The sequence below is a fragment of the Podarcis melisellensis genome (genome assembly GCF_964234715.1).
Source record: "Podarcis melisellensis genome assembly, chromosome: 14".
NCBI lineage: Eukaryota > Metazoa > Chordata > Lepidosauria > Squamata > Lacertidae > Podarcis > Podarcis melisellensis.
The window spans coordinates 25861189-25884810 of NC_138546.1; the positions used below are offsets into that span (position 1 = coordinate 25861189).

General features: G+C 45.0%; 2 protein-coding genes and 1 long non-coding RNA gene across 4 annotated transcripts in view; 1 reads left to right on the forward strand and 2 right to left on the reverse strand.

Annotated features, from left to right (window-relative positions):
• The window catches only part of SPG11 (SPG11 vesicle trafficking associated, spatacsin), a 39553-nt gene extending 27766 nt beyond the window's left edge, over positions 1–11787 (reverse strand). Inside the window, exons 1-12 of one of the 2 annotated variants that reach the window (XM_081888343.1) lie at positions 11462–11784; positions 9729–9913; positions 7578–7808; positions 6349–6544; positions 5834–5971; positions 5017–5465; positions 4680–4825; positions 3851–3983; positions 3206–3361; positions 2210–2388; positions 1342–1518; positions 353–424 (exon numbers count right to left, since the gene is read on the reverse strand). In XM_081888343.1, the coding sequence (XP_081744469.1) occupies positions 353–424; positions 1342–1518; positions 2210–2388; positions 3206–3361; positions 3851–3983; positions 4680–4825; positions 5017–5465; positions 5834–5971; positions 6349–6544; positions 7578–7808; positions 9729–9913; positions 11462–11682 (2283 nt within the window). In that variant the 5' untranslated portion in view covers positions 11683–11784. Of the gene's footprint in view, positions 1–352; positions 425–1341; positions 1519–2209; positions 2389–3205; positions 3362–3850; positions 3984–4679; positions 4826–5016; positions 5466–5833; positions 5972–6348; positions 6545–7577; positions 7809–9728; positions 9914–11461 lie in introns of both variants that reach the window. The other variant, XM_081888344.1, reaches the window with a different exon arrangement.
• A 193-nt stretch (positions 11788–11980) lies between these two features.
• Positions 11981–17023, forward strand: CIAO2A (cytosolic iron-sulfur assembly component 2A). The gene is made up of 5 exons (XM_081888824.1): positions 11981–12279; positions 13830–13994; positions 14661–14710; positions 15753–15798; positions 16526–17023. The coding sequence occupies exons 1-5, from the start codon at positions 12120–12122 to the stop codon at positions 16621–16623; spliced, it is 519 nt and encodes a 172-aa protein (XP_081744950.1). The 5' UTR covers positions 11981–12119; the 3' UTR covers positions 16624–17023.
• LOC309356999 overlaps positions 16852–23622 on the reverse strand; it is a 401715-nt gene continuing 394944 nt past the window's right edge. Inside the window, exon 2 of the long non-coding RNA XR_014163005.1 lies at positions 16852–17994. This is a non-coding gene — a long non-coding RNA (uncharacterized lncRNA). The remainder of the gene's footprint in view (positions 17995–23622) is intronic.

The following is a 23622-nucleotide window of genomic DNA, read 5'->3' on the forward strand; positions in this document are numbered from 1 at the left end:
AGCAATGCAGTTTGCACCCTAATATCAAAGGCACCGGAAAAGCAACTCCTTAAAGGGTTTGTTGTCAAATAAAAAATATAAGCAGGAACTGGAAGTGGTCTAGAACAAAACAATGTGGTTTGGATCCCTGATGGCACTGATGTCACCGCAACAAGATTTCCACATCAGCTACTAATGCCAAAGAGACAACATGAAAGTGAAGTCATCACTGGGACTTGGGTGAAAACTAACACAATTTGTGAGGTGGGGGCAGGCAGTAGCAGAAGTCACCCAGGAATGTACGCTGCACATGCAGGTGAGACATATGAAATTAAAGGAACACAACCCATGCAAAGGTTTTCCCTGCACTCACCAAAAAGTCACGAACACGGTGATCAGTTACGTAGAAACATATTTTGCGCAGCTGCTCCATCACATTGAAGCCCTGTCCAGGGAGGGGAAGGGTAGAAGAGTTTACACAAGAAAGTATTAATGGCTTATTTTCTCTCATAGGCTTTCTTTTGTGCATATCTACAAAGGATTTCAGGGCTCGGCTGCAGCTTGCAAAAGACTGGAGAAATTTCAACAGATTGAGAAATGGGCTTAAAATGCTCAACCCTTAAAAACTCCTGCCTCCCTACCTCAGACAAATTATTACTGTTACTGTTGGTTGCTTTGTAGAGCAAAGTGTCTCAAAGTGACTTACATAATAAAAATAGATTATCCAAATTTATGTACATAAAAGGAAAATACGACCCTTTTTTAAAAGATGACTGCAGAAAGTGACAACAGAACTATGTTACCCACCCAATTAAGAATCAAATGCATACACGCACACATATATAAACGTCAGTGTGCGTTTGTGTGTGTGTGCTTACCCTTCAATAGATCATGCCCACACTTATTTTTCTCCTATGTTAGATACTTCTCTCCCTGTCCCCCCAATTAAGCAGAATATGACAGGACAAAGAAAATCCTTAATGAGTTCAACTCCCATTGTTAACTCGCCAAGGACCCCCAATGGCCAATCTTTAGCACCTGAAGAAGCAAAGCCAATCCCTTGCTGTGTGTACAGTGGTACCTCGGGTTACATACGCTTCAGGTTACACACTCCACTAACCCAGAAATAGTGCTTCAGGTTAAGAACTTTGCTTCAGAATAAGAACAGAAATCAGGCTCCGGCGGCGTTGCGGCAGCAGGAGGCCCCATTAGCTAAAGTTGTGCTTCAGGTTAAGAACAGTTTCAGGTTAAGAACAGACCTCCAGAACGAATTAAGTACTTAACCCGAGGTACCACTGTACATGCAAATACACTAAAGTAAGCACTGTAGATCAAGCCACACTCTGGACATGCATTACTCACCATGTTTCTTAAGAGTTTGGAGGCTTCTTTGACATCATCCTTCAGAAGGCTTTTGTACACCAGATCCAGTCCTATCTGGGTCAGCACCTTAAGATTCTGGGCAGGGTTACCTGCCATCCGGAAGAAGGTCTGAGCCTCAGGGAGCTTGTTGTTTAATATGGCTTCAGCAACCGTTTGCTGAAAGAGCAAAGAAAGGCATGCAATGCAACTAGCTGCTTTTGAAAAACACCATGCCTGACATTCAACCTCTTTCCTGAAGGATCAGGAGAGGCAAATTGAGGAATGGCAGAGGCGAAGTGGGTGGAAGTTGTTAAGGGCACACAACCCAGTCTTAAAAACACAGGAAGTCGCCTGCTTTAGCTGAGATTCCTGCATTGCAGGGGATTGAACTAGATGACCCTTGAGGTCCCTTTCAATTCTACAATTCTATGATTATGAGGAAGGGGGGAAATGTCTCTCTTGCTACGACTTCATCATTCTGGTAGCCCTCCTACATATTTTCCAGTTCCAGGATATCCTTTTCTGTTTGAGGCAGCCAGAACTGGACAAAGTCTTCCATTGCTATACTATCAAGTTGTACTTTCAAATCCTTCCTTAGCACACAACTTTTCAAAAGTTGCTCCACACCAAGTTAATGCTTTTATTGCGCTACCTGCCTTTCATTTCAATGGGACTGTTTGGCACACAGTCTCTAGCTCTCTCACTGAAATCAACAGGACTTCCAAATGCTTAACTATGGCTGGATTCTGCCATAAACGTGGCTTTAGGTCACTAATTTTTCCTTGGGATAATGAAATTGTTTAGCAAACAGACACAATGTCTTGGACAATATATGCTCAGGAGTTGTTGAAACTGATTCTCCGGTTACCTCTGTATTGAACTTTTCCCACTTCTGGCTTTGTTCTACGCAGGGCACGTCTTCTTCAAGATCGCACGTGAAGCTGGTGACACTGGAAGACTTGTGAGGGAACTTTATCATAAACATCCTAAGTTTATTGATGTAGCTGGTTAAAATATCAACACATTTGTCCAGATTTTCATCCAGCTCTGTGAAGAATATCAGGAAGACACTTAACGGAAGGAAGGAATGAAAACATCTCCCTGGGAGACTGGCAACACTAAGGGCAGCCCAATGAACATTAACATATTCAAAGACATATCCCACCATATCCTGTTCTGCTTGCACTGGTGCAGAGAGAAAGACATTCTCCCTTTCATTCCTCTCCTCATTACCAGGGGTGACAGTGACAGCAGGAACACAGGGAAGCCTGCCTGAGCCGCTCACCTGCCCACTCACACAGGTGCACTCAGTCAACAAAACGATGACAAAGGAGTCCAAATATAGTATAGAGAGAAACACACAAGATGCAAAAGTGCCAAAGCCCACAGTGTGAACTGACTATATGGTACTGACCCCTCCTGACCCAGTACAGGTGTTGGTCCAGCTAGTCCAAAGGACTAGGTTGTTAAGTCAGCTTAAATCCTGGAAAACTGACTTAATCGTTTATATGAATCACAGCTTTACAGCCCATACAGCGACTATGATTGTCTGTGTGTTTATTCACGAGCACATCCCACGGAGTCCAAAAGGGCACACCTCCAAGTATGTGTGTATAGGATTTGGACATTACGGTAATGGGAGAAAACAATTATACATTATTCACTGAGCTGAGGCCTGAAACGCTCCTCCTCTTCTCTCATCAAACACTACCACTGGAGAGGGGTTTTTTTTATAAAAAAAAAAACACAAGGTCACATGCAGGAGCACATGAAAATAGCTCAAATAGTAGAAAGGCTTCATGGCCCATTATGGGGGAAATGCAGGGCATGATGATAATTCAAGCAACACAAGCACAACCGTTACCTTCTCTGTGGATACAAATTTCACGGAGCTGTTTGTTAAGGAAAGACAGGGTGAGGTTCAGCAGCTGCTCAGAGAAATGCTTGCTCTGTGCTTCCAAATCATTTTCTCGGATTGCCATGCAAAGCAAATCTAAGGCTGGTGTAAGCTCTTCCATGCCTGTGTGAGAAAAAGCAGGAAATGACCAGATGATCACTTTAATATGTCCTCCCCACCCCCCACAAAAAAGGATTCTCAGAAAGGAAAGCACAGCTTCCCTCCATCTTTTCTATGGCATCCATTTACCCCATTGCACTTTCTCAATACACGAGGCATGTTCCATCTCTCCCAAGAATTCTTCGCTGAACATAGTATGCCCTTATATAGCTCTCATTATTTTCTATGTGGCTTGTGCAGCTTTAATTTCACACGAGCTGTACCACAGTGAACTTCTTTCATCTTCACTACACCAGTCTTTCCTAACATGGAACTTTCCAGATGTTTTGGATCGCCATCAGTCTCGACAACATATGGCCAGGTTGGCTGGGGCTGATGGGAACCATAGTCCAAAATATCTGGAAGGCATCAGGCAGGGGAAGACTACACTATGCTTTGTGAAGGTCTGTGCCAAATCAATGTCCATTTCAGCATTTACATTGTTTTACTTACTCTTCAAGTAAAAATCTGACATAGTGCTTGCAGGCTGATCTTGTAAGGAGCAAGTTGCAGAGGAACTGAACATATTCTCTTTGTTCTTTAAAAAGAAATCCACTGTGTCCAACTGACGGTTCTCTAAGCCAGCCTAAACAGCAACAACAGAATCACTGTTAAAAATGCAACCACATGTAGAAACAGAAGTTCTTAACTAAGGGACTGATATTCTTTTTGCGGATTGAAATGTTACTTTCTACTGATTTCCAGGATGGTTAAACAACAAGACAAGAACAAAGTATTACAAAAAAAGCATCTATGCAAGAAAGCAATTAAATAAGCCAAAAAGTCATGCAACAAGAAAAGAGAGCCTGTTTTCCCCAAGCACTATTCCACTATGGACCCATAAGTGAGGCTTCATGAAGGAGGGTGGAATGTCCTTCTATCTATCAGAAAAATAGATGCCCAGCAGGTAAGAACTACCATTTGTCTTTTTGTGGGAGGAGGACTTTCCTAGATAGGATGTGCAGCACAAATCAGGAAAAGAAGGATCACCTCATGCTGAAAATACTGCAGCAGAATAAAAAACTAGGGCTGACCAAGAGCAGTCAGTTTTGTCATGCTCCACAATTTATCCACATGGCAGCAGCTCTGTATATTACTTTGGGAGGTGCCCTTTCCACATAGCCTGCAAAGGCTGCAGGTTAGATAAGCTCAAAGTAAACATTTGAGGCTGTCAAAAAGAAAAAGAAAAAAAGAATCCCCTGCCAGTTGCAAGATCCCACCACTTCCAGCACTGGGAGATGTGGGAGGCACAGAACCTCAAGGGCCACAAGTGTTTCTTTACCTCCAAGGCATGTATGGGAATAGAGCATCTTCCCCATCCATTGAGCTGGCAAAGAGAATCTACAGTGCCAGCACTTCCATGGATGATCAGTCTATTCAAGAATTCCTCTTGAGTCAAGCCAAACAGAACCAAGGAGAGGCCGGGCTCTAAGGGTTATAATAAATAAAAGAAGAACTTATTCACCTGTCATATCAAACATGATCTATATGGTACTTTATGAGACTGAATGCAATCTTCTTGCATTGCCCTCAATCATGTCAGTACTTACAAACAAAGCAATGCTTCTGCTTTCTAGATTGCAGACTTTGGTTTTTATTTGCAACTAAAAGATGCTCACCTGAAAGGATGGGACATAACTGCTCTTCTCTGTTACACTCCACAAAAAATGAATTTTTGCCCACACAAGAACGCATCACGTCTTGGGTCTCCAAATCCCACAGAAGAAGAATCAGTCCTTCACTCTCACTTGAGAGAGTGAACAATGCACTAAATCCTGTCACAGATTTACACTCGAGTTTCACACCATCTTCTAGTCCTCCTAAATCTATACTCTTCCATAGTCTGTCTCTTTTGCCTGTGTTTTGGGGATCTTTTCTTCTTGAGTTTGAAAGAACATGAGCAGCATCATGCAGAAAGGAGGCCTCAGAAGCTTCACGAGTCTTACAGTCACAGTGCTCTAGATGCAAAGGATACTGACACCAAGGCAGGAAAACGTTGGCTGCCAAATTTGAAGAATTAGATCCTTTTGTTGTGTCAGACAATGAAGACAAATGTGCCTTCCAGGATCTGGAAAAAGGAGAAAAATCACACCAACATTTTTAACAATGAATTATCTATAGTTGTATTGCTTGAACGAAAAGGATTTGTAATACAGATAAACAGATTGGATAAATATAAATAGTTTCTTGCCATCAAAACAACTGCAAACTAATCCTGGGGAGGACGGTGTTTAGACATACTCGTGCATCTATTTGGAAATGATGCCACATGTCTAAGCTTATACTAATTCATCCTAACGTTCTAAAGCTGTTTTACCAGCAGTATCAGCAGAAACAGCAGGAACCAGAGAGCTAAGGTGGCAAGTAGGACTGAACAAACATACCCCTCTTTTCCACATAGATTAATGATGCAAGGCAGAAGTTCTGTAGACATACCTGTCAGTCCGAAATGGATGCTGCATAAGTTTCATGCTGTAATCTGAACTTCTGAGGTCATCCTCATCTGTCCCCTCCAGCTGTTCTACAGGAAGGTTGTCAAAGTTTTTCTTGCAAATTAAATGCTCAGGATATTCTCTACGGGGGGAAAGTGTTTATTTATAAATAAGATGATTTCAACTCCACCTTTCAACCCTCAAAAAGTTCCCTATAACAGGTAATCTTAAAAAAATTGAATTTTCACTGACAATAAATTATGACAATAAAGTGAGCATTAAAAAGTCATTGAAAGCAATTTAAGCAGCAGGGGGAGAAAGTGAGATTAAGACGACAAACACCCAGCACAATAAAAAGTTTTAACCATTCTCCTAAATGTTTCATGAGAGCAGGACCATCAAACTTTTCGGGAGAGAGAGCGAGAGAGCGAGAGAGGAAAAGCTAGAACTGGCAAAGAATTTAAAAAGTGAAAATCTGCCTGCCCAATACCACTTTATAGCATATTGTGGCCAACCTACTTGAAGTATAAATGGAGGTCAATAGCCACGACACAACTGGAGCTGTTGGCAACCACAGCAACACTGAGATCATGAGATATATTTAACAGTGTAAGAGAAGACAGGATGTCCAGACGCTTCTCATCTTGCCCCTCTGTTTGATAGAGGGAGACATCAACATGGGCAAGGTAGGCACCATCCGTAGCATCAAAAATATCTTTGCAACAATGTCAAAGAAAGACACTTTCTGAGTCACATGAACAGGCACACATGCAAAGGAAAACCCACCATCCCAACATGGCAATCCTATGCATGCTTACTTAGACCTAATGTGCAAAACCACTGGGCACTGTTTCAAATCAAAATAGTAGACTGAACCATTCCAAACTGCATGCATTTGGACACCTCTTAAGATATTGCAACTGTCAGGCGCATGGCTAGAACAATCCTCTTCACAGAAAGATTTGGTGCTCCACAAAACAAGAATGAAAGAGAAACAGGCTGTGTCAATGCACAGTGAGACAGAGCAGGGGGATCTGGGACCTTCAGGTATCAGAGCGTCCCAATCTTCTCTGCAAGACAGAGAGGGCCCCTGCAAATAATCAGAGGCAGAGGCTTAGTTAGCACCAAGTCTGGTGACATGCTGGCGGATAAAGGTACAGGTGCACCCACCCAAAGAACAAGGACTCCTTGAAAATAAAGTGTTACTTGTGAAGTAGCTCCTCCTCATGAGAAGACCAAACCTCTCAGGCCAGAGGTTTTCAACCTTTTTGAATCCATGGCTCCCTTGACTAACTACATTTTCTGCGGCACCCATGGGGGCTCAGGAGTCCAGTTATGTCACCCCTTGCCGACAAACCTAGCAGCCTCTCACCCCTTTTCAAACACCTTCCCTTGTGGAGTGTTCCCTCAGCCTCCTCTCCTCTCCAGAGTGCTTGAACAAAATCCTTGCGTTAGCATCCTGACTTGCCTTGTGACCTAATGGGTTTTGACCTTGTTTTAATCCTGGACTATTTCTGCATCTTACCTTTTGTATTACTCAAGGCTAGCACTTTATTTATTAAGAGACATACAACAACAAAAATATCCATTTATATATCTCAGTATTTGTCTGTTTCTTAAGCATTACTGAGCAACACAGACAACTATCTACTAGTGTTTTATTTTACTGCTTATATTATACATTTGTTTTGCAAACCACTCTGTGCTGCAGGAAGGACAGGATTTTAAAACTCAGTTTAAAAGGATACATATCCATCCAGATTCCTCTAACAAGAAAAGAACACTTCTGCAAAAGGCAACATCTACTATCCTTTCCAGAGATTCTGACGACAGATCAAGAAGAAAGCAATCCTCCAACTTTTCTGCTTTCAGTTCTCCTCCAAGAAAAGCAAGTTGTGCAATAATACAGTTGTTGAGCAGCATCAAAGCTTTTCCATTTTTAAATGACAGCACTCGCAAAGAGGAGATTGAAGATAAACCTGCATGACGAGGGCAAAAGGGATATTTTCATATTCTAAGACAGTGTTTCCCAACCGGTGTTCCGCGGCACACTAGACGTTGCCTGGTGTGCCGTGGGAGGGAGGCGGGTGAGTCGGGCGGCGAGAGGCGGGGCGGCGGCGAGGAGAGGCCGCCCAGCGCGGGGCTCTCGCCGTCTGCCTGCCTGGCTGCCTGCGTGGCGCTGACGTCACGGGGCTGTAACGTGCCCCACATAGGCACACGCGGGGCGGCGAGCGAGCTCCCTCCCACATCCCATTGCCGGCTCTGCACCAGGCGGTAGAGCTCGGCGAAGTCGCCGCGCTGGAAGGCCAGCAGCGCGCGCGCCTTGGCCAGGCTCTCGCCCGCCTGCGCCTCCAGGCACGGCGCCTCGGCGTCGGGCGGCAGCGAGCCCAGGAAGCGGCCCAGCCGGCCGGGGTCGCCCGCCTGCAGCAGCGCCTTGCACCCGCACGAGACCTGCTCCGCCGAGAAGCGCGGCGAGCGTGGAGGATCGGGCGCGGCGGAGGCCAGCCCCGCGCTTGGAGAGGGCGCAGCAGCCGTCGCCAAACCCGATCCTCCTCCTCCTGCTCCGCCGCCGTCCTCTGGCTCTCGGCCGGGAGGAGCCTGCGGCGACGGGGCAGGCGCCGAAGTTGGCAGAAGTTGGCGCGTCTCCTCGGCAGCGCCTTCGTCCTCCTCCTCCTGCCTCTGCTCTCCTCCGGCCGGGGGGCTCGGCGGGGCCCGCGGGGAAGGAGGCCATGTTCGCGGCGCGCGGGATCGCGGCCCCCCTCGCCCGCCTCCGGCCCGCTCCCCTCCCCCTGCGCGCTGCCCTAGCCATGCGGGTCTCCTCCCCCTGCGCCGCCGTCCCCTTTCCACATCCTAGGAGCCGCGGTCCGCCTACCGCCCCCGGGCCGCGGCGCGGCTCCCAGCCCGGGCTGGCCTCCGCCTCCTGGGACGCGCGCCCACCCCCGCGGCCCCCCAAACTTCGGAGCAACTCTCCAGACGCTTCTCCCCCGCCTCGGTCTCCCTCCTTTCCACTTCTCTTCCCCCCTTCCTTCCCTCTTTCTTTCTCTTTCTCTCCCACCCGCCTTTCCTTCTATTAACTTTCCTTTCCCCTCCCTTCGTCCTTCCTACTTTTACTCCTGGGCTCCTCCCCCCTTTGCGCAGCCACAAATCAATCTCTCTCTCTTTTTCCCCCTCTCTCTCTTCTTTGCTCAGACGCAAAAAAGCGCCGCTTTTTGGAAATCCGGACTGCTGTCCCCACTGAAACGATACTTTAAAAAAGGAAGAACCCACTGGCTCTTATTTCTGTTTAAAGCAGTAGATCCCAAACTCTTTTGGCCCACTGCCCCCTTGGTTCCACATCCCCCAGTGTCCCCTATGCTTACTCTATAGAAAGCATTACAGGGGTTAACGCAGCTCGCTAAGGAAGATATTAATAGAATTCTGCATTTGGGGGGAGACCCTAACAGTCATCTACCATTACCTTCTATGCTGTTACTATTTTTTTATTTTCTTTTACATAAGTAAAAAGTGACCTTTCCCCATCTGGCATGGTGGTGTGCCTCGAGATTTTTTTCATGAAACAAGTGTGCCTTTGCCCAAAAAAGGTTGGGAAACACTGTTCTAAGATGCAGTAACAATAGGTGCAGAGAAACAAGCGATACAACACAGTTCTAATAAAGATAAATGGATCACCCACCCCACAAGTGGCAAAAGTCAGACCGTCTGCATTCAATGTTTGAAATAGCCCCACCAATGTTTATAAGCATTACCTGTCTACAGCAAGTTACAACTCATGGGCTAAGGTCTGCAACAGATACCATATAACATATTTTGTTTTCTAGACACTGCTGAAGAATGGCCTCCAAAATAATAAACAAATTAATAAACTAGTATCTTACATCTTGAATGAATGTTATACTCACTAATATTTTTAAGTTTGATGAGCTGCTTCTGCGTCTCTTCACTGCAGCTCTGCAAGAGCGTTGCATCACATTTTCCAACCTCTAGATTAATTTCATATACGAGAAGTTCATGGGTCTTACTGACAGCAAGCAGTTTAAGACTGTCCACTGGAAGGTTCTCATCTTCCACACTCTCCCATGTGAAGCTAGGAAAACAATACTTAATACATGAGCCATGCTGCCAACTGTTCTTCTTTGAAATTTTTAGCATGATGTGCCTTTTAGAGACAAATTACTTAAATGAAATACATTACTGTCCACTTGCACAAAAAATGACCAAAAATCTTAGAACACAACAGTTGAAAAAGACAACCAACATACAATCAATGAAACAAAAACTCTAGGGAGTGAAACCAATAATAATCTACTGGGGTTTACAATTTTGTCTATTTCTCTAACAAGAATAGTAATATATCCTATTTATCCAAAGAAAAATTACAAGCAACTCAATTTCATAACAAGAGAGGTAGGAAGGGACCAGAAAGTGAACTGGGGAACTGTAGATTCTGACAGCTCATTTTACATGGAGGTTCAAAGCCTCACAGCAGGTGGGGCTGTTGCAAAATGGGATGCTGAGCCAGATAAGTGGTTGATTCAAGTGAAATTGGGCAGTAATGGGGGGCGGGGGGCAGCACTGGATAAACCATCCTCAGTGGTCGGCTAGATGATTCTGGACTTAATGATCTGACAGCCCCCCCCCCTAGACTACTATGTGCATTATTGCCATCATGAAGGCCAAAACTGACACTTCTTTTCTCTCCCTCACCCGCAATCCATGCTTTAAAACTACTTCCACATTCAAGAGTTGCCAACAGAGACTTTTGCTGATGTGTCTCCAGCCCCCTCTCCTAAAATGAGGTTTTAAAGAAGCAACAGGATAGTTTGTGTGGTGTGTCCTTAGTTGCAATGGAGGGGGGAGTACCCATGACAATTCCTCTGATTTGCAAAGGTGCTAAAGGCCCAAAAAAGGTTGGTGAGACCTAACAATGATAATACTGAGGTCATATGCATCTTCATGAATACAGCAACAAACCTATATGTGCTGAAGCAATCAGCGGAATTGGTACTGTTTCAGGTGCCACATAAGAACACCTTTGTAAGAACTCAAACTGTTAGTGTGGGAGGCACTTTCACTGTACTCTTTTCATAAGTTTATTTATTTATTTTCGTTTATAACACATAAACATTTTGGTGCTTGCTAAGAACACTGTCTAGTCAAGCATACTCCGATGCTTAGAAACTTGATGCAAGCCTTTAATCTGTTTCAGTCTAAACTGTTATTTTAACTTTTCAAAAACTTAAAATCATGGTTAATTTTTCTTAATAATTTCACTGGTTTATCTTTCTTTTTTTGTAAACCGCTTTGAGGCCTTTTTTTTTTACAATCAATTTTATGCAAAAAAACCCAAACAGCGTTTGCTTCTGCTGCCCCGACATTTACGTGGGGACAAACACCCTTTTGCTGCAGAGAAGGATTGATTTGCTTCAAAAGCAATACTGTAGTAAGTTAGCCTCTGAGATCACCATGTGGGTGGGTGCCTGACCGGCTCTTCCGACTACGAAACGTTTTTAAATGGGGTGTGGGGCGCTGTCGTTGGCGGAGGTCGAGTCCGTCACCTGCTTCTCTCTATGGGGGGGGGTCGACGCTGGACTTGGGCCCCCGCAGGCCCGGCTCTTGCTCCACCCCCACTTACTCTTCCCAGGCGCCGGGCAGGGCGATACTGCCGTCCCCGCTGGGCCCGTCCTGCCCGCCGTCGAGCCGGGCTGACACCAGCCCCGTCAGGCGCAGCTCCGCCCCCGTCACGGTCGCCAGCGCGTCTCGGCCGCCGCTGAGCTTGGCCCGGGTGATGCCCTGGCTGGGGCTGCGGAACGGCTGCAGGAGAACGCGAAGCGACCCAGCCTCCGACGCCGCCATTCTCCTCTTTCCCCTGAGAGAACCGCGACCGCCGGGTCCGTGGGTCTCCTCAGAAACCTACCGCGGCCGCCGCCATCTTGGGGCAGAGCCACAACAAGCGAACGAAAGCCGGGAGGGCGGAGGCCGACGCTCTTCCTTCGGACTAACCTTCCCAGAATGCCTCGCGGGGAAAAGCTGCCGCACGACGGGCGGCGAGTGAGAGCGTTGCGAGTCGGGAGATGTAGTCCTCGCCGCGCGGAAAGCCGGGCGAGCGAGCGCGTTGGACGGCGGGAAATGTAGTCTTGGTTGAGAAGAGGGCGCGTTTGTGAGTACAGTACGGCGTCGCTTTGCTTGTGGAGCGCCCCGCCCACTCCGAGACCGGAAGTGCCCGCGAGGGCCGCCTGAGGGACTGCAGGGCCGGTTGATGGAGGCTGCGAGCGGGCTTGGCTCGGGGCGGAATGCTGTCGCTGGGGCTGCTCTGGCGGGCGCTCTCTAGCGGGGGGCATGAGGCCCGGGAGAAGGAGGACGAGCACCAGGCCCACCACCGGCCCGAGGCCCCGAGCAGAACCGGCGCCGCTGCCATGGAGCAGGAGCAGGAGCGGGCCCTGGAGGTCTACGGTCAGTGGCTCCCCAGCCCCGTCCCTATCCAGGCTTCACGGGGCGGGAGGTTTTTCGCGGCCCAGGACCCGGCTTGCCTCGCAGTTGGAGGAGGGGGTGTTGAAAAAGAAAACCGAAACCTTGAAGGAGTATACGAAGAGAAGAAAGCAGTAAGATAAAAATTAAAAACAAAAAACCCCAAAAGCAGCTCTGTAAATCATTCAATACATAAAACCAACAATAAACCGAGAACAGTTTAAACTTACGCACCTCCTTTCGTCTGAAACGACAAGGTGCTAAAAATGTATTGAGACTGCAGCACAAACTAAACCAGCAGCCAAGTGTGCGCACTTTAAAATGTACAAATTTTAATTTCTATTTTTTATGAGAACTTACTTGTACAGCCCGGTGTCACTAATGACTAGCCAGAGGAAATAAATGCGTTTTTAGCAGAGGCCCAATTGATTCTGGGGTTGGCACTTGACTGTATATCTCTGAAGGAAGGGAATTCCAAAGAGAGGGGGCTGCTACCCAAAAGGCCTTCTTCCCCTTGCTGACGGCCCATGGTTTCTGTGGGCACAGCCAGGAGGGCCTCGCCAGACAGTCCTGGCTGCCAGACAGGGAGATAGGGAAGAAGGCAATCCTTCAGGTACCTGTTTAGGGTATTGTAAGTTGGAACTTAACCCTGATCCAGTAATTTATTGGCAGCTAGCATGAGGCTCTTTTAAGCACACCTTAACATGCGTGACAACAGTATGCCAGCTAATACATTTTGCATTGACTTTAACTTCAAGGTCACTCTTAAGGGCAGCCCCACATAGAGTTTATTGCCATGGATCCTAAACTTTTTGGGGGCCACTGCGCTCTTGGTTCCATAAACTCATTCCCACTGCCCTTAGCCTTCCCAATAAATAGCATGATTCATAATGGTGGTTTGCATGACCCATGAAGGAAGATAATAACAATCAAATTCCAAATTGTAACAATTAATTGCACATTTATTCAAAATCCAATTTTAGTTCAAATTATTTAACAAATAATTAATTTAAAAATAGTTATAGTTTAATTCAACAAAGCTGTTGAACTTGATCCAGTGATACCAGCTTTTCAAAGTCTGATAGTCATTTACATCTCCAGCCCCATTGCCTCTTACCTCCCCCCACTCAGGTAATCCCTTGCCCAGGTTTATTGCAATAGTTCATTTCTTGAGGATAACTGTGCATGAGTCACAGTGGCAAGATTATTTCCAATCCAGAAGAGACAAAAATAAATAAATCCGAAATCACTCCACAGTACCCGTTTGCTTGCAGGCTCACTGGTCATGAAGCAATGAGCCTCAGAACACATTTCATATGTCGTTTTTATCATTTCTCATTTGAAATGTCACTTGCAACCTTTGTTCCTCCTAAAGGCCAAGAGGGACCAGATTGTGAAGAGTTCTGGTAAGGCTGGCATCAAACTCCCTTTTATGTCACACACAAGTGGATTTGCAGCTGACTCCAGGCCTAGAGTTTGATCACTCAACCTTTCCCCCATAATCAGACACTTGTGATCTGTTTGTTTCTGCTTAGATATAATTCGAACTATCCGGGACCCAGAGAAGCCCAACACTTTAGAAGAACTAGACGTGGTAACAGAAAGCTGCGTTGAAGTGCATGAAATTGGGGAAGATGAATATTTGGTCACAATCAGGTTTACACCAACGGTACCTCATTGCTCTTTGGCCACTCTCATAGGTAAGATCTGGGGGGAGGGGGTTCTTTGAGCGATTTGTGAAGTTTTTAGTTTCATGACGTTAAGTAAACCAAGATAATGGAAAGCCAAATAAAGGGACATTCAGTTCTTCTGGAAGCATTTCTGGATTTGTGCATTGAAACATGCAGCAGCAGTATTGTGAATTATTAAATATGAATGGGTTGCAGGACCTTTCATGTTGAAAAATGTTTCCTTTAGGGATAGGCTTCTTTGGAACCAATTTAACCTTATTTTTGCAAGGCAGACTGAAGACTGTTTCCCTGTGTAAAGCTCAACACATTAGTGTCCTGATCCCAATCAGAGCTCATGCCCTGGCAGTGTGTGGGGTGAAACTCTTCAGTCTTTCACAGCTTATTACCAAATTGTAAAGCAGTTCTGTGCTTGAAAGCAGATCTCGGAAATGGATGCCGCTCACTTCATTTCCCAGCCTTTTTCACAGTTTAGATGAGGCAACGCTTGCTATCTTTAGAGCAAGATACACTGAGAACCAAGGCCAGCTCTCCCTCACATGTTTATAAAACTGAATTACAGATGGTTGAGCAATACGTTTTGCTGCATGATCACATGCCACCAACTCTTTTGGTAGAAAGATAATGGAAGGGTAGTGCTTGAAAAGAAAAATGACATCTTTTTTCTTTAAAATGCAGGGCTGTGTTTGAGGATCAAGCTGCAGAGATGTTTGCCTTTTAAACACAAGGTACGCAATTTGTACACTTTAGTTTGTATTTCTAAAAACATCTTGCAGCTGACTCTCCAGAAATGCATGTTTAGAGGACATTTTCTGGCCACACATTCCACTTCCAACTTCCCCCCAAATGTTTTGCATGTTTGCTTGTATTGGGAATTTCAAGGAGTGGTGTTATCTGTTGCTCACGCAAAATGTGGTGTTAGAAGAGGACGTGAAATGAAGAGCCCAGAGTGCTTCTGTTGGCAGGATTTCCAGAGGGATTGCAACCATGCTAGTCTCTTGCAGGAAGAACAACACAGATTTTTGTGACTAACACATTTATTGTTGCATAAGCTTTCACTCACTGCAGTCTACTTCATCAGGTACACTTCATGCATCTGGTGAAGTGGTTTGTAGTCTACCAAAGTTTAAGTCATAATAAATTTGTACAAGAATCATATAATTTTAGACTTGTAAGGTACCCAAAGGGTAATCTAGTCCAACCCCTTGCAGGGCAGGAATCACAGCTAATCACAGTCTTTAAGGTACCATAAGATTCTCAGGAGACAGCATCATGTACACAGCTTCGGCAGGCATGTGAGAACTGCCAGATTGTAAGAGGCCATGCTTCCTTACCATATAACAAACCCCTGAGTGCATGTGGAGATTGCATTGCAGAGAAAAAGAGAGACCTCTTATTGCAAACACAAGTGAGACTTGCCCATTACAGTGGATCCTCGGGTTACGTTACTTTCGGATAACATAACTTTCAGGTTGCGAACGCAGCAAACCTGGAAGCAAATTCTTCTGGGTTTCACCACGCGCGCATGCGCAGAAGTGTTCTGCGCACCTTGCGCATGTGCAGAAACAGTCTATCACGCTGCACGCATTTGCAGAAGCGGCAGCTCTACTTGAAGATTTTTCGGGGTACGGATGGACCCCTGGAACAAATTACATTCGTATCCAGAGGGTCCACTGTATAGCAAGCCATCAAAACAGTGTTGTATATTCTGTGCAGATGCATACCTGTGCTATAAAAACATATTAAGCAGTCATTTTCTCTCTCATGTAGTTGGAAATCTACATTTCAGAGGGAGCGCATTCCACGGAGGAGGACAGTAAGTATGTCTTCAGCTTGTGTTGGGGAATAAAGCAGTCTCTTGATATACATCACCAAGTGTGTGTGTGTTGAATTTTCCTGTTGAGCATGTCTTCAATCTTCTTGTGTGGCAGTCAGGCTGGGAGGGCCTGGCACCCAGCACCATAGGAAGTGATGCATATGAGCTAACGACGTTGGAACACATTAGCTTCTGCTTTCATACTTGTTTGTAAGATCTCTTGCAATCTTAGCATTGCATGACTTCTCTATTTATTTATCATATGCCCAAAGGTTCTAAGGCGGAAATACATAAAATTAAAAAACAAAGTTAAAAACAATATTGTTGAAACTGGCCAACATAAATTCCCTACAAGCAGAAGCAATTAAAAAAACAATCCAATGTACCGTTCCCACAGGAGACACCAAACTAGATGGCTTTAAAAAAGAATTAGAGAGGTACTCAGGTCCTGCTTGCAGGTTTCCCACAATAGGCATCTGGTTGGCCACTTCTAATGTTCTTACCCTTCCCTAAAAGTCCCGTAAGACAGTGATGAGATCTAAAAGTTGCAGGCATTGGACAGCAGATTGTGGGAGGCATTCACTGAGCTCTGATCCTTGACAAATCTGTGTTTGTCTCTGTAGGACTTGCATCTTCATGCGCACATTGTGTGTGTTTTGCGATATTCTAGTGCATTTCTGTTGGTCATTAACCAAAGACTTCTTGTTTGTTTTTCGTCGTGCTACAGTTAACAAGCAGATAAATGACAAAGAGAGAGTCGCTGCTGCAATGGAGAATCCTCACTTGCGGGAGATTGTGGAGCAGTGTGTTCTGGATCCAGACTAGAAAGCGGGACAGCAGCTCCTGTTGACCTGGGATCTTTCTGGCACTTTGGTGTCTTTTTGGGTGGGGAATGGAGGCCTTGAATTTGATACTGGACAGTTCTTTGTACCTCCTGTATATTTTTAATAAATTATTTTATAAAAAAAATACATTTAATTTACGAAGGAGAGTGAGCCATGTATAGTCTTAGATTAATTTTGAAGGATTGTGAGAAGTTCACAATTATAAAAAAAAATTATTATTATGAAACCATTCTGTTGACACCTCATGAATATACATTGTAATTTTTTTAAAAAACAACAACTGATTTTGAAGATTGAATTTTACACATTGTTATGATGGAATGTGTTTGATTAGCTGTCAGTGTGAGAGATAAATAAAGTACAGAGTTTTAGAAACACAAGTTGTCTTCAATATGAAAACTTCCCTATAACTTTTTTTAATGGTGTAAACCAAAGTAGATTTAAAAAGATATATTTAACCAGGCATTTCTGAAGACAGGTAAAAATAATGTGGTGGCTGCAACCTTGTAGATATTTACTAGACAGTAAAGTACCACAGTAGCCTGTAGAAGTTACATAAACTCAGAAGTAAGTTCTGCAGGTTTCAGTGGTACTTTACTGTCTAGGGCTGGATTGCCAGTGAGGTCTGTTCTGTTTAATTAAGTTTGATCAAGTTCAGGTTGTAGCCAACTTTCAAAAAGAAAGTGGTTCATACAGAATTTTCTAACAACACCTTGCAATGTGAAATTTCTTGGCTGGGAAATTGTTTTTCTTCCTGTATCATTAACAAACTTATTTATTTAATACAGCAGCATCAACAAGTGCACGTAAAAGTGGCTCGTGAAGTCATGCAAAATAAGAATTAATTAAAAAAATTAAATGTCATTTGAAACATGAAAAAGAGGCATTAATTAAAGGCATGATGGGGAGGACCAAGATAACTCTTAATGAGGAATTCTGATGCACACTGAGAACCTTTGGAAAGTTTTGTAAAAATTTTCTGAAGTGAAGCTTTTTTCAATATTCAATTTTGTTGGATTTTAACCAGTTAAAAAGAACCTTCATTTCCCTAGAGGTGTTTTAAGGAATAAGAGTTAAATATTTCCTTCAACTTTAAGCCGTAAGTAATAGCTGCTTTTCATCTTGGAATGAAAGGAAGATATTCATAGCGGTGCAATAAAGGACAATCTTTTACTGGAATGTAGTACTGTGATGCTCTCTGAATTCTGCTTCGTGCCTTCTCTTCTTGACAGTGTCCTGTTATTCCAGAAGCGGTTTAGTCATGCTGGGCACATGACCCAGAAAGGTGTCTGTGGATAAACGCCGGCTCCCTTGGCCTAAAAGAGAGATGAGCACCGTACCCCATGGTCGTCTTTGACTGGGCAGGCCTATGGCCTGGTCGTCCTTTTTTATACCTGCTGGTGGGATTGACAAAGCTGCCTCTGATTGGTTGACAAGGCATTCTTTGATTGACAAGGCATCTGACCCTCCCCTTCATCTCATAGCTCACCAATTAACCAACTCTAGGCCAAACCAATCAACCAACTAGAAGGATTACTGTTCATCTCTTTTCCTTAGCGGATCCCTATTATCAACAGAGAAATGTTGGGGGGGGTATGGAGTTCTCCGACTCCCGAGTCGTCTGAAGGCAATCCTATACAGTGATGATTTTTTAAAAAACGTTTAATGTTTTTACGTATGTTGGATGCCGCCCAGAGTGGCTGGGGCAACCCAGTCAGATGTGTGGAGTATAAAGAATAAAATTATCCTTAGGGACCCCCTAAGTAAAAGAGATTAACAGTAATCCTTCTAGTTGGTTGATTGGTTTGGCCTAGAGTTGGTTAATTGGGGAGCTATGAGATGAAGGGGAGGGTCAGATGCCTGGTCAATCCCAGAATGCCTTGTCAACCAATCCGAGGCAGCTTTGTCAATCCCAGCAGGTATAAAAAAGGACGACCAGGCCTGCCCAGGCCATAGCCTGTCCAGGGGTCCTTTACCTTTTACTTTTACTACCTAGGCTCATAGTCAGGTGGAGGGGAAGACTCAGACTGTGATTCCCCCCCCTCCATCTCTCAGCCAAGTTGGCACTGCAGCTGTCTCAACCACAGAAGCCTTGCTGTACCAAGGCAAGATTTTTGTGACCTGTACCTGTTGGAAGGAGAAATCCCCATACTGTAAAAACTGTCTTTGCTGTTGTTCTGGTGCTGTTCCTCGCAAAGCCAGTAGATGACACTCCTGTGCTAATTAACACTTCCTGTGGGCAATTCCAGCCTCCTGCTTCTCTGTGTCCATAGAGGGGGCTGGGGAGCCTTTCTCAGCCCCAGAGACACATTTGCTTGCAGCTGACCATCTGCCAGGGCCAGACACAAAACTGGGCAATGGATGCGACACTTGCCTTTGTACAGCAGACAGCTTTCCAGCCTCGCAGAAAGAAGCCAGAGGTTTCTCCACCTCCCACTCTTCTGTCTCCTCCATCCAGGCAAGCGAGAGGCAGGATCGTAGTTCAAGGACACTTTCCAGCCAAACAGAAGCACTCCAGAAGGCCATAGAGCAGGGCTGGTGAGTGCCATGGCCTGAGGAAGGTCCCAAGGGCCAGATACAAAGGTCTGGGGGGGGGGCCACTTCCAAACCCCAAGCCTCCACCTTGTTAGTAATACAGCTGACCTCCTCACACTCGGGCACAATAGTTCAGCTGTGAATTGCTTTGGCTTTTCCCGCGATCATTTACACTTTCATGTCCTGCCTTTCTTGGAAAGAGGTGTACCTCCTTCTCCCCACCTCCCCATTTTATCTTCACAACAGCTCTGTGAGGTAGGTTAAGCTGAGAGGCAGTGACTGGCCCAGGGTCACCCTGTGAGCTTCATTGACTGAGTGGGGATGGGATTTGAACCCGGGTCTCTCCCACTAACCCCGGCCTGTACCACCCTGGGCATTGTCAGAGATGGCAACTATCCTTGTTTGGGTATCTAGGGGCTGCATTTCATCTCATCACCGAAATCCAGAGGTAACTTGGAATGTTCTCCAGCTAGTAACATGAAGGCAAGGAGTTGCCACTGAAGTTTCAGTTAACTGCATGTGCAATTAAAATAATTAGCAACCTACCCATCCCACACACATTTATTGTGCCACCAATGACATCCTAGCAGCTTCATGAGCTGAATGTGAGTTGGGTCCAAAGTATGCAAGTATCCAATTATATGATGGTCTTCGGTTGGAGGGTCTCCTTTGGGGGGGGGATGCTTTTTTGTCTGTCATAGCTGATTGGAGGATGTGTTTTACCTGTAGATTGGGGTGAGATGATGAACTACCAGTTTTCCTTATGTGATTTTTTGTAAAAAAATATATATTACATTTTCAATGTTTACATTTCCAAATAAACATTTTACATACTTTTGAATATCCAGTGACTTTCCTCCTTCTCCTTCCATGGTTCATTTTACATATTTTACTATAACTATTTAGGTCAGTTCTCCACTTTATCATCACAAATAGATTACACTGCTGATTTTATCTTTATGGAAAATAACTGTACACAGCATTAAATAAATATTTTTCACTCTTCTTTAAATATATGTTCTTCTTGCTCTCTTATTCTGTATGTTTAACCTGCAAGTTCTGCATATTCTAACATCTTAAGTAGCCAGTCCTCTTTACCAGGGACCTCACTCACTTTTCATTTTGGGGCTAACAGAACTCGAGCCGCTGTTGTTGCATACATAAAGAAACCTTTCTGACACCTGGGGATTTCTGTCTGAATTACTCCCAATAAGAAGGATTCCGGTCTTTTTGGGAAGGTTATTTTAAACATTTTTTTAACCCATTATAAATCATTCCCCAATATTCTTTTACCGTTTTACATGTCCACCACATACGAAAAAAACCCTCCTTTTTTTTTTAACATTTCCAACACATATCTGATTCTGCTTTATACATCTTAGCCAACCTACTCAGAGTTATATATCATCTGTGAATCATTTTCATATAATTGGGATTTATTTATTTATTGCAGTACCTATGACAGTTTCTTCAATTTTCAGATGCACCCCCTCCCAGCCCAAAAAAGGCTGGAGACTCAATGTTTAATCACACTTTAAAAATCAATTTTACTGGAATAGGCATTAAGCTAAATGACCTGACAATTTCCTGGATCTCACCCCCATTATCCCTCTTTATTTATTTATTTTTTAAACCAGTGTTTGCTCCTTTCCAATCCTTCGTATTGGAGGACAAATTTATTTTGGGGGGTGGGGGAGCTGCATATTCCTGTTAGAAGCTTGCCAATTTCAGAAGTGTGTGTTTTGTCTTACGAGCTCTTGGTTGGATGCCAATGAAACCTTGTGAATTCTTAATTTTCAGTGTGTTGATAACCCCTAGAATTGTATCTCTTCACACCTCCAGTCCTTAAAAAAAAAGCCTGATCCTAGAAACTTGCCTCAAGTGTATTTCTGTTATGGAATCTGTGGTTTCAGCCTGTTGCCTAGCTACCTCCTTCCCCATCCATCTCCGCTCCCCCTAAACAAAGCTTGTTAAACAGAATCCCTCTCCACTAATTTACACCTGGAATCTTTTCCCATGGCTCTGTATTATTTGGAAAGCTGAGTGTTTCCTTTCCTCTCTCATAGTAGAGGATGTGTGTTCGGTGAATGGAGCACACCGCAGACAAAGTTCCCATCTGTGGTTGACACATGATTCTCTCTGGGGCTTGGGAAACAGATCTGCTGCTCAGAAAGGATGGGAAGCGGGGGGTGGTACTCAGTTACACTCTCATAAATGTTTGGGACAATTCAAACATCTGTTGGGATTTCCAAGGATTTGGAACGATGACTCTTCCTTTGTAATGAGCAACCCTCAGAGGCACGAAACAGACCGCCCTCTGAAGGCTGTGAAAATGAGATGTTGGAGCATGTTGACTTTTGCTCTGCGGATGGAGGGGTGGTCGCCTAAAACATCAGGAGGGTACCAGATTGGAGGAAGCTGACCTAAGGTGTCCAAGCGATGTACAACAATCAAATAGGACTTGAAAGAGAAACATACAGCGAGGGGGGGTGAAAAACTCTTTGATATGATACGGAAGGGTGGGGCATGTCTTCTTCACCTTCTTCTTCGCTACAATATATCCATTTATTTCAAATTGTCAATGTCAAAAGGGACAAGAATCTATAAAATTCATAGAAAATCAACATGCCAATTTGCTCAATTTCTCTAGGACTCCATGACACCTTCCCTGTCCTCCATAATCCCTCAAGCAAGGTGTCAAGACCCTAATCCTGTCAAATCACTCTGCCAAGCCTTTCCTCCGGGCAGTGCCAGGTGGCAGACTTTACATACTTGGACTATTGTCTTCTCATCACAGGTACTCAGGAAGTGCTTATCTGCGCATATCTCCAGCTCTGCATATTCCCCCTCCCTCCTCTGTATGTTAATCCGGTGTAACCCAACCTCTCTTTAATGTATTCATGATGTAACTGGGATGTATTTTGCACTGTATTCTGGGACATGGAGGGAAGTTTCAAAAGTTCATGTCACCCCTTTTTCGCTGTTCAATCTCGCCTTGAACCTGTTGCGCAATAAACTTGGATCTTCTGCAGCTTGCTCCTGTCTCCGGCTGAGCTCATTTTCCTCCGCAGGGACCTGCGGACTTAGTCCGACAAGCTGGGTGGCAGAGCAGCCTCGCACCCACATTTTACCGTAACAGATATAAGAAGAGATATGGCCAATGACCCATCTGCTTCCACATCCTATTCTCACAGAAGCCAATCAGATACATATGGGAAACCGTCAAGCTAGATTAGAGCACAGAAGCATTCTCTCTGTAGTTTCCAGAAGGTGGTACAGTGGTACCTCGGGTTAAGAATTTAATTCTTTCCGGAGGTCCGTTCTTAACCTGAAAGTGTTCTTAACCTGAAGCACCACTTTGGCTAATGGGGTCTCCTGCTGCCGCCGTGCCGCCGGAGCACGATTTCTGTTCTCATCCTGAAGCAAAGTTCTTAACCCGAGTAAAATATACTTGGAGTCAAGAGTGGATTTCATGCTCTTTATTCAGCTCATAGTGGTGAGGAGGAATGGAAGTTCCCCCAGAATGTCCGCTTTTATATACATTATTTACACAATGGGCCCCAAGTGATTGGCTAATTCCGGTATTCACCTGTAGACCAATCAGCTTGTGGATTCACTTCCACCTGGAGCTGGATTGGGTGGCTCCTGTGGACCAATCAGACTGCTGCATTCTGAATCCTATTGTTCTAGGACCAATCAGACTGCTGCCTTTTGGATCCTATTCAACTCAGTACATAACACTGAGGCAGTGGCGTAGCGTGGGGGGTGCAGGGGGGGCCAGCCGCACCGGGCGCAACATCTGGGGGTTAGGGGGCGCAAATCCACGGGTTAGGGGGTGCAAATTACTTTCCTTGCCCCGGGTGCTGACAACCCGCGCTACGCCACTGCACCGAGGTACTATTTCTGGGTTAGCGGAGTCTGTAACCTGAAGTGTCTGTAACCTGAAGTGTCTTTAACCCGAGGTACCACTGTATTCAGAAGCATTGCTACCTCCAACTGCGGAGGCAGAGCATAACCTCTGTCAAGGCTAGCAGCTATCGATAGCCCTCTCCTCCTTGAATCTGGCTAACCCTCTTTTAAAGCCATCTAAGCTGGAAGCCATCACGGTCTCCTGTGGCAGTGAGTTCCATAGTTTATGTGCTGCATGGATAATTTCTTTCTTTGATCTATACTGAATCTTCCAACATTCAGCGTCGTTGGATGTCAACAAGTTCTGGTGTTATGAGAGAGGGAGGGAAAAATCTATAGCGCAAAGAACTTTCCCTGCTTATCCTTCCCTTTGGAAAGAAAAGTGTTTTCACATTTCTTCTAATTCCTCCGGCCACCATGTGTGAAGAAGGGACCTCATGAAGCTGAGAGGGGCCACAGTGTGCCTGCGCGTTCATTGCCCCCCCTCCCCACAGCCTCCCTCCCGCCGTGGCTGGTTCTTGCGGGGGCTGCGAGA

Coding starts and splice junctions, on each gene's coding strand:
- CIAO2A (XM_081888824.1), top strand. CDS start 12,120: ATGCTGTCGCTGGGGCTGCTCTGGCGGGCGCTCTCTAGCGGGGGGCAT. Junction 14,711..15,752: donor GTTTGCCTTTTAAACACAAG/GTACGCAATTTG, acceptor TCTCTCATGTAG/TTGGAAATCTACATTTCAGA. Junction 15,799..16,525: donor GCATTCCACGGAGGAGGACA/GTAAGTATGTCT, acceptor GTCGTGCTACAG/TTAACAAGCAGATAAATGAC.